This window comes from Grus americana, chromosome 1 (assembly GCF_028858705.1).
Source record: "Grus americana isolate bGruAme1 chromosome 1, bGruAme1.mat, whole genome shotgun sequence".
In the NCBI taxonomy this organism is placed as follows: Eukaryota; Metazoa; Chordata; class Aves; order Gruiformes; family Gruidae; genus Grus; species Grus americana.
The window spans coordinates 72,811,124-72,829,415 of record NC_072852.1 but is presented as its reverse complement, the minus strand read 5'-3'; the positions used below and the strand labels follow the sequence as shown (position 1 = coordinate 72,829,415).

Genomic DNA, 18,292 nt, shown 5'->3' with positions numbered 1-18,292 from the left:
CACTTTTCTCATTAAATAACAGTTTTCTAATGCAGGTCAAGGATTCTGCCTGTCTAAGGAGACATTTAAAACAATATTACAAGGTTTCCAAAATGCACTTTAAAAAATCTTACAATGTTTATTACCACATGGGAAAGAAACTATTTCAATCCAAGTTTTTGAAATTAAGGCATTTGCTCAGTTAAAACACATTCCAAAGTTTATTTTTCTCTCGCAGGCTGGATGAATCTGTCAAAAAGCACTTCTCAGGGTTAAAGTTTTCAATAACTAGCAAAAATATGGGGCTTTTTTCCTTGATTACATGTTAATTGCTGGGTAGAAAAGATTACAGGGATCTTCTCTGCCATCACTGACCAAAGTTGTTACCTTGGTGTCCTAGCAAACTTAAGAAAATTCTTAATTTTGTGGCAAATGCACTTTCTTTTATGAAAGCTGTCCAAAAATGTAAAAAAATGCATGCAATAGCCTTATCAGATTTATCCGATAAGCTTTAAGTAGATATCATTGAATCTATCACCTCAATAAACATCTGAGCATTTACTTTATTCTTCTGAGAAGCTGGGTGAGTGGAGAAAGTGGGACACAAATTCAGGTGGCCTAGGAATCTCCAAGAATTTTCCCAGGAATTTTTTCCTAGCAAACCAGGACTTCTACTTCTGGTCCAATGACAGCAAACGTCATTGTCTGCCCTTTTATTTTACCACAAGGACACCTTCCACCTCTCTTGGAACTACTTCTATACACAATTACAATTCTACTTTACACAATTAGTATTCTATTTTATACAGTCAATTGTTTGTGATGGAGCAATTTCCATAACAATCCTTACCCGATGTCTGATCAGTCACTCAAGATTTTGCTTATTCACACTGATTAGGAAGGTCAGATTCTGCAAACAATTTAAGTGTGTGCAAGTCATAAGATCTGAGATATCTGATAAAAATTACAGCTTCAGTGGTAATTTGCTTCAGACACCTCAGTTTCCAAATTAAACATGAAAGGAGACAAGTGCCCTGAAAAAGACCTATACTTTCTTTCTCTTATTCAGTGGAATACTAATAAATACCACTGCCTAGTACCATGCAGAATAATTGAATTATTTTAATTTTAATTTAATTTGGACATAAAGACTTACTCTGCCCACAGGGCTCATTGGATAAGCAGCATAATCTGATGTCAGATTATAGTTAGTTGCTTCACATATCATGCTTCCTGGTCGCTCCTTCTTTTCTTCAGATGTCATTGCTGCAGCAGTCCTGAAAATAGAATATGTAATAGCACTAGAACATGCTGTGTGCGCAGACTGCTATTAAAAAGCACCCCTAGATGTAGCCTAATACAGCCTGTGTCCTACTTTTCCAATTTAAAAGCAATTCACACTTCATTGTAAAGTTACCTGCACCATGTTTTAAACTTAAGTCAAATATAGATGAACTTTAAGACATTTTAAAATAGGATTTCTCTATTAGTGTAAGGTGTTGGTGGGAGAGAAAAAGATAGGTATGAGCATGAGATGGAAATGGGAAGAAATATTCTCCAAAGACCCCATATATCTTTGTCCCACTTCAGTGAGAACATAGAATCCTAGAATCGTTTCGGTTGGACATACACATTTGTGAAATCTCACACATTGCAGAGTTTGGACAGTTTTCACTCCAGCCACTGTATAACGTGTTGCAGCAATGGTGGCAAGAAGGACACCCAATACCGAGTCACATGAAATCTTGAGGTCAGGTATGACTTGTATGCATACCTTCTCATATTGTTGTGTATTCTACAAAACTAGTGCAAAACTGATTGTCCCTAAGTCATTAACAAATTTATTCCTTTTTGGAAGTTTATTGGATTATTATGCAATAGGTCTTTATTATTATGCATTAGGTCTTTTGCTAATACTACAGAATAAGAAAAGTGACAAGTGGAAATTCACACAGTGCATAAACACGATGCATTTCTATCATATAACTAATTTTGGCTACCATTTTTATCTTAAAAAAAATTAGTATTAAATACTTAATATTACTTTCAAAATATTGAAACAAGTAAAACTGTATACATGCTTGGAAAAAATAAATATTGCAATTAGCAAACACCGAATCTTACTTCAATATTAACAAGTTTTAAAATATGTATTTAACAGACTGAAACAGATGCCACTTACTGTTCATTCACAACAAAAATACAGTTGTCCTGTGATGGCTGTCCTGTTACTGGATGTTTGCAGGTTACTTTTCGTTCATTATGACTGCAGAAGAGAGATAAGGAAAATCATGAGGCAATTATTTTTTTATTTTCCAACTCGAGTATATAAATCCAGTATATCAGCCAAATTAAAATGATGATTTCATTATGACATATAATGTACATGTATACACAGAAACATATATAAGCTAACAAAAAGGATAGAGAGTATTAAAGAATTTTCTTGAATATTCTGGAAATAGATGGAAAATATTTGCACTGGGTTGGTAATGGTTTTGAATTTAAAAACTAGAGCACTAAGAGTGGTAGTAGTTCATATATGATCACTGATAATTCACTTCACGTAAGTCTTTATATAGTCCTAAACAGGATTTCAGCTAGACAGGGACCAGTTAAACACAAGACAAACAGCTGTTCTGTAGGGATAAAATAACAAGAGAGTAAATGCAATTGTCTTCTAGCATAGAACATGAAGATATTAGTTTAAAAATTTCTAATAATACAGATAAATGTTCAGTGATTGGAACAGAGTGGTGCGTCAAAATCACAGTTCTACTTTGCTCGTGACTTTTTAAATCCAGAGTGCAACCCCCCTGCAGCGTTGTTCTTGGGAGCCCCTCCAAGGGGCCAGGACCCTGCCAGCTGAGGGCTTCACCCTCACCAGCACAATACGCTCACTTTGCAGCATCTCGTTCCCCTGAACTGCACGTGTTGCTAGATCACAGCAGCTCCCACAACTTGGAAGAAATTGGCAAGATTCAACCACTATCAGTTGCTGCCACTCAAGAAGGAAAAGTTTTGACTTGAGCCCTCCAGCCCTAGAGGGGAAGGAAGAGATGGGGAGAAGAAGACTTGCCTTTACTACCTACCAGATATGTCAGTCAGCTGACAGTCATATCTCATCCCTGCCACAGACCGGGGCTTTCCCACCCCCAGCTTCCATGCAAGCGGCAGGGTCTCAGCCCCGGTTATGCTAGGAGCACACCTGAGAGCGCGGAGCTGCCAGCTGGCACCTCGGCAAGACTATACAACTACGAGAAGCAAGGGTGGCTGAACTGCACTAAGCCCCTCTGAACTCGCCAGCCTTGAAATGCAGGAAGAGAGCAGGAAAGGCGCACCGATGAAATTTAAACCTGGTTCAGTGATTAAAAAGCATACAAGCAGAAATCAGACTAAGAAAGGGCAATAAGCATATAACACAGATGTGTTATTTGGATATAACCCAGATGCTTCAAAACAAACTCACCTCTTCTGTTTTTAACACTTTAAATAATATTTATAACCAAAAAAGTATATAACGCAAAACCCGCCAGTATCTGAAATCAGCACTGTAAATCATGACGAAAGTAATTCCATTTGATAGTATTTACTTTTGCAAAGAATATACGATAATAATCTTTTTCATTTAAGGTATCGTATATAATACTATGCCTTTCTTATCACAAGCTCAGCCCTGAAAAATATTCTTGGACAGAGAACAAACTTGGACCAAAAGAAAAAAAGTGCTTCAGTTGCAAGATAGCAGAAGAGGTTCAGAACAAAACCTTTGAACGACACTTCATCCTTAACACCTACTTCTTTTATTGCCTATTCATTTAACCTTCTTAGCTTTCAAACCCATGAAGCACAGCTCATCTTGCAAATGTTATGCTCTCTATCCTTCCGGTTTCTTAAAAGACCCTACACTTAACAAGACTATCTTAACATTCCCCAGGTTTCTTGAAAACGTCTTCGGAACATAACATTTTGCAATTATGGAGGCATACTAATTAAAAGTTACCTCCAAAGAAAGGCCTAATAAAATATTCACACTACTTCAGTCAGTGGATAGTTGGATAAGTCTGCATAAACCTAAAGGGCAAGATTAGAAAGATAGCCCAATTCTTAGCACTTTCTTTACTGGGATTTTAAAACCCTATTAATACCTAAATGGATAGACATGTTATGGAGCTTAACTAATGAGCTAGCAAATGCAGGTACTTTATCTTCACGCTAAATTCAGCGGAATGCTAAATTTAGCTTCTAAAGAAGCTTCTGTTGCAGAAATGCATCCATTACAATGAGGGTACAGAAAGAGATGACCTGAGTACATCTGTGCCATTCCTAACTGCCATGGGCCTACGATGCCCGTCAAATTAAAGAGGCCCAGATTGGAGAGAATTCAAATTCAAAACATTCCTGAGGAAGCATCCAGGTTTTTTTGTGATTCCTCTTTTTCTTCACTTCCAAAACCTTTTTTTGTTCTCTCTGACATTTCAGAAACCCTGACACCAAAGTGGGGAAAAAAAAAGAAAAAATTATGGCGATGAGCTGGCACTCTGCAAGCTTTGCCAAAACGTTGATGTCTTGTTCACGTTAAACCTTGATAGCTGGCTATCAGCTGACATCCAGAAGTGTAAAAATAAATGGATCAATCAGGACTTCTGCTCAAGGACCATCAATATTCAGGACCGCTACAGAGGAGGCACATACCATGTTTTGCATGAGTGCGCCCAGCACACACTGACACAAGAAGAGATAACGCTCAAAGACCGTGAAGGGGAGGTCACACAAAACCAGGAGGGAAAGCAGGAAGGGGAAGGACAAGAAGAGAGAGAGAGGAGAGGAAGCACTGACACAAACCTATTCAAGAATATTTCATTTCAGGCTGGAGTCATATCAAGTCAGTATTTCAAAAATATAAAAATTTTTTTGGACAAAATAGTTTTCCTTACTACTCACAATAATTTTGAGATGTACAGAGGTGTAGCTGACATTACATAAAAATGACAAAAAATTATAGTAGACATGAAACACCCTCCTGTGGGATATACAATACTTCCTTTCCAGCATTTGACAGACCTTTATAGCCACTTCCTTCTACAAAGGCAAGGCAAAACCCCAATCTTTTCTTCCTCTTCAGCTTAGATGCAAGTGAAATGTCATGAGTGAACACTGGAAATTCAGCTTGTACATGCAACTAGGAAATGTGATGACTGTAAATATGTCTAACTGGATGAATAGATTTTAAATACTTCCATTTGAAAACTTTTTCATTGCTCATCTGAATTACTGCATTTTTGGCATTAATTTAGCTGATATTTTGACAAGACTCCTCAAAATATTTGCATAAGGTGTAGAGTAGCTTGATAATTATTGTCATAACCCTCCCACATAACAGTAGGTTAAAGCATTTGTTTTAAACTCGATCTTGCAGACTACAGAGATTTTCATTAAAAACAAGCTACCATTTGATATTCACAATCTTCAACATTAGATTTAGACAGCTGTTTGGTAATCCATGAATTTCTGGGTCCACATACACACTTAGTATTTCATATACTACACTATAACAATACATATCTCATCAATAAATCTCAGGGGAAATAACGCAAAAATTGTGAGGTTTTTTTTCCCTGAGAATTCTAATTTTGATTTTCTACAAACTCCAGTATGCAATTCAGAGTTTCAACTCTGCATATTTATGTGTCTGTACTTTTATTATGTGGTAAAGAGTGATTCACTTTGACACAGGCAGCTAGAAGCCAGGGTGTTAACTTTTTGCTTATGCAGAGATACAGCCTCCAAGAGGTATATGGAAACAACATTCCTCTTCCTTCCCTCTCCAATCAATTTTTCATATCACCATGCTTTGAGAACACAGGATAACTATATACACCCACACACACTATTGCACTTATACTGAAGGATATAACTGACCCTTACTATTTTAGCATCCATAGTTCTGTCGTATTAAATGACATGCTAAACACTAGAGCCAAAGAGGAAAAAATTCCCCGTGTATTTTATTAGCATTCACGAGCATACTCTCCAAATTCAGTATGTGGCATGAATTATTCCTCATTAATATTTGCTACTGGGATGTGCTGGGCTCCAGGAATTGACACAGCTGGCTAAGATGATGTGAGGGATAAGCATTTCAATGCAAAATAAAATATAGTTCTTGCATGCATCAAGATAATATTCTGTTCTTAATTCCAGTAGTGTCCTGGGACAATGACTTGCTATAAAAGGATCAAAACCAAAACAAACCAAACCAACAATAAATAAAAAAAGACCCACAACACAAACCCTAACCACACCAAAATAGCTCACGCAGGAGCAAGTTCCAGTTTTAGCTGTCTCAGTGCAGGGCAACTGATACCAACACAACAGCACTAACTTAACTTGACCTCTTTTCCCCAGAATTTTTAAACTTCTCCTTCCCAATCCTCTTCTCTGAACACGACGAGCTTTGGCATAATTTAGCAGGTAGCTTGGCTTTGGCACATGGACAAGCCCTCACAGCAAAAGGATTTATCTTGTTCAGGTTAGAAGTTGACAGCAACCTTGAATTTGACTCATGTTATTTGCTTATCTGCTCTTTCTCCTTTCCATCCCTTGAGACCCTTAATCTCTATAGAAGACAGGATTACTTTGCTTATTTTTGCCAATTCTAGACATGTTGAAAAAACCTCGTTATGTAGTTTTAATCTACTCACTAAATGGACAGTCAACAGAAATCTTTCTGAGAGCCAAATGTGATCCAAGTACTACTAAAAAAGCCCTCAAGTAGATCATTCAAATATATTATTCCATTTCAAAGTAGGAAGAGAACGTGTAATTCCAGGAGCAGCACTTGCCAACAGAAAGTCCTATGCAAGCAGGACTCTGTTTTTGTTCTACCTTGTGTTTTACAGGATTACTGATCCAAAAATGCTGTGCACCGATATTTTTTTCTAACACACACCACCACAAAATCAGCAAATTCAAAATTCTGTCCAGTTTTGCCATTTTGCAATTGCGATCATCTTTAACACTACCAGTTTTTTTTTTTAAATAGGGAATAAACTCAGATAATAGCAGTTGACATGGAAAAAAAGAGATATATAATCCAGTTGTACAGAAGGATGCACGCAATTAAAAATGAAGGGTTAGACTATCTTTCCTCTGGAACAGAGCAATTCACTCAGAAGCGGCAAGAAAGATCAAAGTACTAGGGTGGGGACAGTTGGTTTGGGGTCTCTCCATTGTATGATTTGGTTGAGTTCCCTGTCCTCTCAAAAAAATGGAGCTGGGCCAGAACTCCCAAAGACACATCTGGTTTTCTCCCACTAAAATTAAAACTAGATGCCACTTCAAAGCTTCTCTCATGCCCCTTCTTTGTAGGCTTTATTTATGTGTTCCTAAACGCTAAGGCCTTCTCATTTGCTCATTCTCAATGTGACCATCAAAGCAAAGGCTGAATTCTACTTCACTGAAAGAATACAAACAAAATCATAAACCAGGACACAACTTTCAACAGGCCTCCATATCTTTAATTTAGAAAGACTGTTCCTGTTCACAAACGAACACTGAAGAACACATTCCAGAAGAATGCTACACTAAGTATCTGCCTCCTCTTATCTAAGATTCAAAAGTCTGACAATCTCATCTCTATTATGCAAATATGCAATCCTTATATATCACAAATTTACTCATGGTACATAGACGTATTTCATGTGAGAAGCAATTTTATGCATTTTTCATACATGCTTCATGACAAAATACTTTAAAAGATTACAGATAAAGTAAGAAGGCAAAAATTACAGGAGTAATGAAGTCATCCTCTCTACAGCAATGCTGAATCTTTGCACTGACATTTAAAGGTAAGATTAAAATGGAGACAAACATAAGACAAGTCTAGGCCAGCTTTATTATGCTTCTGTGAAGCATTTCATTCCTGAACTAGGGGAAAAAATTAATAAAGTCACATCAGCAGTTTTGACCTCATATGCTTGCTTTCTAGCACAAGAACTTCTCATTTCTAATTGAAATAAATGCAGTGACTTACAGTTATCTAATAAAAAGTTGTCTGAATTTGGAAAAAATTGAAGTAAATGCAGCCCCTACACAGTTGTTACCAAGGATGTGGTCTGTGGCTGTACCAACTCTTCTATTTTACTAAATCTGTAATGCCACATTGTACAGTAAATAGCAAATGTAAGCACTTTTTTGTCAGTGCTATCATACCCTACAATTACGAGCCTTTTTCCAATTAAGCTTTTTAAACGACGACTTTGGAAACCGCACTCCATGGCTCCACTGGAAAACATATGAGTATGGTAACTTAACATCAAGGAGTCTGAACAAAAGAGAGTGTAAAGAGACAGCAAATTTCAAAGCAGACAAAGTGCTGACAGACCTGTGTAACATTATATATGCTGCTAAAAGCAAAGTGTTTATAATTCCTTGTGTGTGCACAGGCTTGGGAATGTGCATACAAAATTCTACTAATTTTCTTGGCAGACAATGCAACACCTAAACTATAGTCGCTGCTGCCACCATATTTTTTTTCCTACGAGTTTATTTTTTCAGGAAAAGCATCAATTCTGTAGACTTCCCTTTTAAGCCCTCCTTAGTTCAAAGCAACGCTGTTACAGTTATGGGAGTTTTGGTATCCTTGCTGCTGCTGTAATGAAAAAGCACCTGGACATCTCTCTATAACTGACTGTACACCAGCTTTTCACTTATTATTGATATTTATTTTTCAGAAGATTAAGCACTACTGCCCTGAAATAGCAAACCTCTCTTTCAACAGGACCATTCTAAAACAAGATTTATATTCCAGTGAAAATATTTATGTAAAAACAAAACCTTTTCTCACTTGAGCAGATATGATTAACATGTTCTCATGACATACTTCCAATGTAAAACTGTAAGTTTACGTAATTAAGTGCAAATACTAAAAACTCTTTACAAATGCTAGGATGAAATACTTTCCAGAATAGTATATACTGTAATACAGATTGAGAAGCTTTTAATAAGTAACTGTTGTTCCTAATCAAGCACTGCATTTTCAGAAAAAGCAAGTGTTATTGTTTTCAGTTTTCCAAAAACTTTGTGGGAAGGTGTCTTCCACTCTGTAGACAATGTATTTGGGAATTTATAAGATACTGGGACTTGGTAAAGGCCACAAAAGCCACACACCTTTAAACAGAAGTGTGGCAATTTGTGAGATGTACTTGTCATGTGTCATCAACTTACATAACATTTCACTACATACATTTTAAGCCCTGGGCCACAGTGTCTAACATAGTAACTTGATAATAGCACCGCAGATTAAGAAAATTTTCAATTCTGTAAGTATTAGTCTGTAGTAAAAATGACTAATACATCATTTGCTGTTTGAGATAAATTTGAGAAAATAGCAAGGTGGGTGTTAGAAGGCAGAACTATCTGTAAGCCTCAGATTTGATAGTTGAAATCCAAGCATCCCGTAATGGTTAACTACCTGGAAAGCTTCCAAGAACTAGAGTAACATAACAATTCTGCAGTGAAAACCCACAATCTGTCTTCTAAAGAAAAACAGGATTTGGAGTAGCATGGCTCAGCAGGTGGCTTGTGGACCAGAAGCAGCACTGGATGCTCCAATCTGGCTGCTACTGCCTCTTCCTGTTGAAGACTGACAGCAGATGCCGGAGCAGCTAATGCTGCCCAAAAGCTTGCTTTCCCAATGCAGAAGGGACGCTGCAGCCTCTCATGAAGAGGCAGAGAGGATGGAAGAAGTAAAAACTAACTTGTGGAGAGGGCAACAAAAAAGCCACAGTCAACAGCTGGTCCAATACAAAGAACAAACTCTCTATGCTGCTGAAGCTAGACCACCCAGATTAGCAGACTAATACATTGCTGCACTTCATTACGATGAGTTAATTAGGAACTGTTAATTGATATTTTCTTACATATAGGATGTTAAAGGTTTTCAGAACCAGAAACAAACCTGTCTTGAATTTAGAAAGGACAAATGCACTTAGGCTGTGTAACTGCATGATCACTATTGCACCACATTACATGGAGCAATTAATCACACCAAATAAATAAGAGAGAATTCACTTGTCTTAGTCACCCTCCCCAGCATTAAGCATCAATTTCAGTAAAAACTTTTAGCAAATGCTTTAATAGCTGCATACCAACTTTAAATGTTTTCAAAGCTCACTAGACAGAAAATTATCTCCAACACATATCGCTAAGATCAGCTCTGCAAGCCTTGGCCTTTGTGATTTATTACAGTGTTAGAAACATAAGTGAAATGTGCTCTTGAGCAAGTGTTAGAAACAGAAGTATGAACTCAAATGGCAATTTTGACTTACGCTTCCGTTTCACTGTATGAAATCTAGAGACATTTTGCAAGAGAAACCTACTCTACTAACAGTTCCTTTTACCAATTTTACATGTTTTTCAATAAATGTTTTGAATGAGAATTGCTGAAGATAACTATAAGAAAAGTGAATGCAGACAAATTAAGCAGCTTAATACCTACATAGGGGTATATGTATTTTAAAATACATTAATATATGGCCTATGCAAAAAAAACCCAATCTTGCGGTCAAAAAGTATTTCCAACTGACCCAAGTCAGACTTCTCTGCAAGCTCACACGGCTTCAAGAGCTCAAGATGTTTCCAATTAGCACACTCTGAAAAAAAGTCAAAGCTGTGCTGCAATGTCTTCATTTCCATTGGGCTTGAAGAGCCTGCAGCACTGTCACTTCTCTGCGCCTCTTGAGCACTGACAACCTTGACTGTTCTGTCACTCAATCCAGCCCCTTGTCCACTTTAAGTTCAACAGGGATCTCAATGGATTTGGTAATCAGAGGACACAAAAAAAAAAAAAAAAAAAAAAAAAAAAAGAAAACTTTGGTTTTCATTCAGAAACAGTTGTGCATTTGCTAACAAGAAGAATAAATCCTACAAGCGCTTACTCACCTCAGTTTTTTCAACCACTTTGGAGCATTCTCTGATACAGAGCAAGTGTTTCAGAACAGCCAGCAATTCCTCTTCATAAAATCTAGGTATTTAGTAAATTGATATAGTTGCCCCCTATTTCATAGTTTTCTTACTAATGATCTGTTTTGCCCCACATATATGATGCATCAAATTTCTTTTCATCCCTGTTTTCACCGTATTGTGTGGGGTTTGGATGCTGTTTTGGTTTTCACTTCTTTTTTTACTTAAGGTGTAGACTAAAGAGCCCACAATGCATATATGTTCAGCATCTTCTGCAGGACTCTTCCATTTTCAGTATTTAGCACTTAAAAGCCTTGTCTCTGTCTCTCCCAGTTAGCAGCCCAGAGGACCACAAATTATTAACTGTGCATGTAATTTCCTCCCCAGCTTTTCACTCTTTCTGTGCAATGATTTCAATGCTTTCACTGTCATGCCTTCTTCCTCTCCCTACTTTCCACTCTTCAATAATGGCATACAATTACCTACTACTGAAATAACCCCAATTTTGTGGATTCTCATTCTCTCAACACTCACATTCCACTTTGCTTCCATTGTTGGCCTCCTTAGATCTCAGCTGTCAATTATTTTCACTCAAGACTGCTTGCTGGTTCATTAAAAGAAATGACTTGCCTAGTATTTTTTTCCTCTCTTGTATCATGTAACTCAAAATCTTGTTTAGTTTAGTCTCAAGCTACTTACAGCAGTGACAGACTTTAAAGAATAATTGTAGGAATTACAGCACAAGTCAGTTGTTCTTTCCCTTATCCCATCTGTTATTATTCATGATTACTTTGGGTGTTTGTTTGTTTGAAGTTTTTTGGTTGGTTTTTTTTTTTGTTTGTTTTGTTAAGATTACGTGAATCACAGCATTAGCCATCTATGAAGCAAATCCCTTTTTTCTCCTAGCCAAGGTTACACAGAAACTTAACAACATAACACTGTCTTCAGATAGCTACATGACTTCCATGATTTCTTGATCACTTTCCCAATGCCCCAGGAGTTGGCATACTTCCACAATCACATCTCTAGTAAACATCCATTTTTATTAAGTAACACCACACTTCTATTAATAACCCAGAAGAACTTTTAAAAGAAAGCCATGCTTATCAAGCACTTATATCAGAATACACTAGGTCATAACTAGACACTTCCTCAGTCTGCTAAGGGAGGAAAATGGTCTGGCAAGCTTCTGCAAAGTACATACATTATCATCTGGGAAATGCTTAGAAATATTTCTTTAAACAATTTGACAGAAGAAAGCAGCTGAAATGTTGGTGCATCTACTTGCATATCCGTTTTAATTGTGGTACCAATTCAGACATATTCTGTATTTCAGGCATTCCCTCACAATAGATTCTATTTTGCAAAAAATAAGGCTAGACACTGAAATTTATAAAAATAATTATTTTATAAATGGGCAGTCATCACTAACACTTTAATCACCGGCATTCTTAAAGCCATTGTAAGGATTTAATTGAATAATCTTGGTGGTCCACTGATAGAACATATGCAAATATGTGCACCAGACCCCAGAGGATAATTAATTGAGGCTTACACCATGTGTGGGCCTGCATTCATCTCAGACAAAAGAGTACAAACTCTATTAAAAATATTCATTGCTTATGACGTAAAGTTCAAGTAAAGAGACACACAGGGTATAAAGTGTGGCACTGAACTGGAACGCTGAACGTGTCAGCTGTCATCTCCAAGGTCCGAGGGCGCAGCTCAGCCTTGCTCAGCTCTCTTGTTTCTTTCAGTCCTTTTGGGTTCAGCTTCAGGAGCTGATCACTTCAGAAAAATAGTAATATTGTTGCCTTAGAAGAATAGCAGCAAGTTGTTTTAGAAGGCTTCAAAAGACTGAAACGTTAGCAACAAATAAAATTGGTTTGGGATTTGTTTGAAATCACAAGTAGATCAGAAATTATCTCAGGATTTTCTCCACATGCTCACATCCTTAAAAAGACCCCTACACTGATTTCTTGAAATATCCACACTTCACGTTTGCACTTATTGTTTGTTTGCTCATATTTCAGATTAAAGATCCTGGTGAAGATGTATTTTAATCTAGAGATGTGGATGCCAATCAGGCTTGCGGGAAACCTTGAGAACTGATCTAATGGCAGAGGCCACATTTCCTCTCTTTTCTCTGGTTTTAAATTCATCATTCCCTACTATTCATCTTGTTAGCTTCAGGTGTTTCTAAAAATTAGGCAGGCCTCAACACTTCAGCAAATACTGCTTTTCAGAAAAAAACATCATTTTAATATTATCCACCAAAAAACCACCAAAGAGTATCACACTTTGACGCGGTGTTAATTCCTGTCACACCTTCGTCTGAAACATGGGCGCAAGTCCTTACCAGGGAGAGAATGCCAGGCCAGATGGACCCACCGTCTGATCTATGGCGACGGCTCTTACGCTCCTATGGCGAGTTTAACTCTGATTGTCAGAGTTAAGTGACTGTCTATGCCTAATTGTTGGTGCGAAGAATACTGTCAGCAATTAGCAAAACCAGCCCTTTACAGCGTTGAATCTATGTATCTTCCATGCTGTTTAATGATATTAGCCTACACCATTAATTCCTTGCTTTGATGCATATGATCAAAAAGCAACGGAAGCCCACAGTTTTATGCAACAAGAAAAGGGCTGAGAAATATTCTGTGGAAACAGGCACAGCCTAATTACAGCTGGGAGCTGGAGATCAGGGCCCTCCCTCTGTTACCAGGCACAAAACAGAAGGGTGGGAGCATGTAGAGGCAGTGGTCTACAGGAAAATGTCCAACGCTACATAACAGGTGATTAGTCAGATTCATATAAAAAAAATGCAAAAAAAAAACCCACCCCAAAAAGAACCCTCTTTCAAATGCAGCTTTCGTTTACTTTCTCTTTATCTGTTATTATATCCACCATCACAACTGGCAGGAGCCCTAGATACTGGAATATCTTTCAGTTAGTTCAGAACGCACACAGAAAAAGTTAGTAGTGTTATGGTAGTCTTATCAAATGTCATCATCACTTAAGATTCCTAGCTATGTAGAATCTTTTACATCATTCAAACATAACTTCCCTCAAATTATCTCAAAAATGCCAACTTAGTTAAAAAAAGAATACTAAGAAAGAAAAAGCAGTTGAAAGGATACTTCCATATAAATATTATCCACAGTAAAAAATATTATCATAAAATCCATTGATTTTAGAACCAACCCACCTACAAATAGCAAAAAAAGGAAGTAAACCTGAACACAAGATTAAGTACTATTTCCTTTATGTAGTGTTTTAGCTACTTTTTCCCATCTCAGTGCTAAGTTTCTTATAAAATAAATGACCAGCATAATTAAGACAGATTGCTGAAGTAGTAGCAACAATGACAACTTCAGCAATACTGTTACTCGTTATCAGGCAACAAAGTGGAACAGATAAAAAGTAACCGTAATATGCTTTCTCTGTAGATTACAGCAATTTGGCCTTTTTAAATAAAGAAAAAAATCTGTGTGATGGGTAAACACAAGTGAACTATGTAGCGTATTTTCTTTTAGGAAACAGCCACACTACATTGAAAAACATTTACTTTTTAGAATGCGTTTTAATGCATACAGTCAGCTATTTTAAGAGGTGAATTGGCCAAAATAAGTACCCTAAGAATAAGGTCACTTAGGTAGTAGGCTGTATCATTATTCAATTTACCAGACAAAATTTTAGCACCTCATCTGATCAAGAGTTTACATCTACCACCCAGTGCTTATATGCAGATTGTCAATCATTTTGATGCCTGTTGGTCTCGTACAATCAAACCATTGGCTCCAGAAGTTTGGAAAGTTCCATTTGACAAAAGTATTTCTTGGCTGCCTCCCCTTGAATTTTCACATCTTCTGTTTCAACACCTCCACAGATTGTTCTGCATTATCCATTTCTTTCATAAATGCAAAGGAACAACTACAGTTTATTTACAAAATGGACTGTCAGCAGATTTGACAGCTATGCAGGAAACATACAAGGCAGAAAGATATTGCAATTCAGTCTCTTAGTTTTACATCCTGACCCTCACAACTGCATCCTTATCCCACAGTACAACTGAAATAACACTTATTTTTTATTAAGAACTATTGATGACCCAGCAACACATAGCCCACATACCTAACGAAGTTCAACAAGGCCAAGTGCAAGGTCCTGCACATGGGTCGGGGCAATCCCAAGCACAAATGCAGGCTGGACAGAGAATGGATTGAAAGCAGCTCTGAGGAGGAGGACTTGAGGGTGCTGGTGGACGAGAAGCTCAGCATGACACGGCAACGTGCACTTGCAGCCTAGAAAGCCAACCGTGTCCTGGGCTGCATCAAAAGAGGCGTGACCAGCAGGTCGAGGGAGGGGATCCTGCCCCTCTACTCCACTCTTGTGAGACCCCACCTGGGGTACTGCATCCAGCTCTGGGGGCCCCAGTACAGGAGAGACATGGAGCTGTTGGAGCAAGTCCAGAGGAGGGCCACAAAGCTGATCAGAGGGATGGAGCACCTCTCCTATGAGGACAGGCTGAGAGAGTTGGGATTGTTCAGCCTGGAGAAAAGGCGGCTCCGGGGAGACCTTAGAGCAGCCTTCCAGTATCTGAAGGGAAGGGTCTACAAGAAAGCTGGAGAGGGACTGTTTACAAAGCCATGGAGTGACAGGACAAGGGGTAATGGGTTTAAGCTGAAGAAGGGTCGATTTAGATTGGATGTTAGGAAGAAATTCTTCACTGTTAGAGTGGTGAGGCACTGGAACAGGTTGCCCACAGAGGTTGTGGAGGCCCCATCCCTGGAAGTGTTCAAGGCCAGGTTGGATGAGGCTTTGGGCAACCTGGTCTAGAGGAGGGTGTCCCTGCCCACAGCAGGGGGGTTGGAACTAGATGATCTTTGAGGCCCCTTCCAACCCAAACCATTCTAGGATTCTGTGACACCCTTTCAGAAAATGGCACACCAGTGTCTCCTCCAATTACAAAAACATGTTAACTGCAGCAGTAGAAAAAACTGTGGGACAATATCTTCTCTTGAACAGACATGATGCTTCTGATGACCTTGCCAGCAATTTCTCGCATTAAATTCATACCTCAGTGACAGCCAGAAGCTGGGAACTGTTTTCTTTCACAGGTGGTTTTTTCAAGCTGTTATGAGACTCCAAGCTGCTAGAACTGTGGCATGCCATTCAAAGTCTACTCACAAGCTATCTTTGGCCAACTCTGGTAGGCTGCTCTCTCACATATTGAGTAATAAAATACTAACAGCATCAGTGACAACTTCTTGAGTTTTAATCCCAAGAGCTAGAATTTTCTGATGCGAGGCGCACACACTCACACACCTGCCACAGACCACTGAATTTAATATAACGCAGGGGCAGCTGTAGCACTGAAGTATCTTGATGCTGCATACAAAATACAGCCCACAACCTGGAACTGGGATAGAAGCAGTGCAGGCTATCAAGCTCAGCTTCAGGGTCACAGTAAGGCAGGTACATACATGGATGTTGCATTGGAAGTGCATGTGCCCGGCCCACCTGGACAACTGAGACAGCTGTCATGCATGCAGGTATGCTCTGTGTGCAGGTCCACCTCTTCTGCTTAAAGCCAGGTCTTGGGGCTACACTCTTACAACTGCTTTAAGAAGATGGCTAGCCACTCCAGAATGACAAGTCCACTCCATCTTTTGCTTTTCTGGCAGTACTAGTGCTTAAGCAGTCATGCAATGATCCACTTCCATGCAACTGAAAATGAATCCATTTTCATGGCACTAACCTTCCTGCAGCCATGCAGCACAGGGCGCAGTGAGGGGAGATGGAACTGGCCTTTTTGGCAACAGCTGACTATTGCATTGGCATAACTCTATCCTCAGCCTCAAGCTGGCAAAAGTGATATTTTTAATGTCAGAGATATTTTTAATGTCAGAGTAGTTGATCTGTACTAGACATTTCTAAGAGTGTAACTATATGGTAATGAAAAAAAATCCTGGTGAAGAGTCATTTCATGAAGGAACACCTTATGTAAAAATAACAAATCAGTTTGTTTCATTTGTGTCAGAGCAAGAGGTCAGGGACAAAGGGACACTTGAATGGCAGACATCACACTTAAAGTCATTTCAATGGAACTTTTAAATGACAAAAAAAAAAAATCCAATACCACTCTCTGTATTGAGTGGAAACCACTATCTTCTATCAACTTCTTTCTGAACTTAAGTTTTTCTTATGTTGAATCTGGCTTCAGAAAGAATTTTAAAGGACTAGTAAAATCATACCAAGAAGATAAATTAACTGCAGTTTACCATATGGAGTATTACTCATTTCTCCTTCTACCACTAGAAAACATGAACATAAGGAAGAGATTTGCGAGGCAGTGAATTTTCGTACGAAACCCAGAAGTGAAAACTCCTTCCCTCATTTTTTTCTTTCTGGATTACACAGTCTATCAGAAAAGCAGATTCTAGGCTACATTTCAAGACTACAAAACAGAGTATTTATAAAAAAACCCCATGTTTTTACAGTATCTCTCACCTTATAGAACATTTCCAGAATCAGCAATTTTATAGGTATTCTATATATTCTATAAAGTAACTATGTGATGCAGAATTTTTACAGATCTCCAGCTACTCAATACAGTTCTACATATTATGTGCCTTCTGATGTTAAATTGTTTCAGAATGGTTTTCTTCTGCTATCCACAATTTCTCAGCATTCTTTATGAGTATCCAGCCTCTATATGGGTGTACCTCCTTTCCTTGCTATGCAGTGTGGGGGGTTTGAAATATACTTAGAGCCAGCAGGTTTATAGTAGCAGAACATTTTATCTTTGTTAGAAAAAAAACAAACAACTAGATGTTGCACTAAAAAGACCCCTGGTCCTTCCTGGCAGAAAAGAGCATTGTTCACTTGTCTGTCTGCTTTAAACCCAGATTCCTCGTGTCCACTAAAGATTCAGGCTCAGTGTAAACCACAGAACAGGTATTGCAGACCAGTTCTAACTCATTATCAGCCTTTTATTGTGTATGCTTGCTCTGATCAACATAGTAATGAAATATGTAAAACAGGCTACTGTCTAGAGCTGTAGGTACAATAAGGGTACTCATTAATGGTGGACATTAGAATAAAAGTCATCTGAAGACACAGACTTTGAAAATCTTTCTGTATCATGTGTAGGACTGACCATTCAGTGAGAACTGAGAGATCACAAAGCAATACCAACATTAGAGACATCAACTCCATAACCCAGTCTTCACTGGGTAGAATTAACTACTATTTGTGAATATTATTAATTCTCCTTCTATCCCATTTGAGTCCCATAAAGCAAGGGTCAGGAATTTTTTTTTTTTTGGGGGGGGGAGGGGGAGAG

General features: G+C 38.2%; 1 protein-coding gene across 20 annotated transcripts in view; it reads right to left on the bottom strand.

The window, feature by feature from the left end:
* PLEKHA5 (pleckstrin homology domain containing A5) overlaps positions 1–18,292 on the bottom strand; it is a 181,405-nt gene that overhangs the window by 76,244 nt on the left and 86,869 nt on the right. For all 20 annotated transcript variants that reach the window (XM_054824543.1, XM_054824646.1, XM_054824655.1 and 17 more), the window contains 2 exons: positions 2,162–2,245; positions 1,136–1,256 (listed from right to left, as the gene is read on the bottom strand). In XM_054824543.1, the coding sequence (XP_054680518.1) occupies positions 1,136–1,256; positions 2,162–2,245 (205 nt within the window). The remainder of the gene's footprint in view (positions 1–1,135; positions 1,257–2,161; positions 2,246–18,292) is intronic.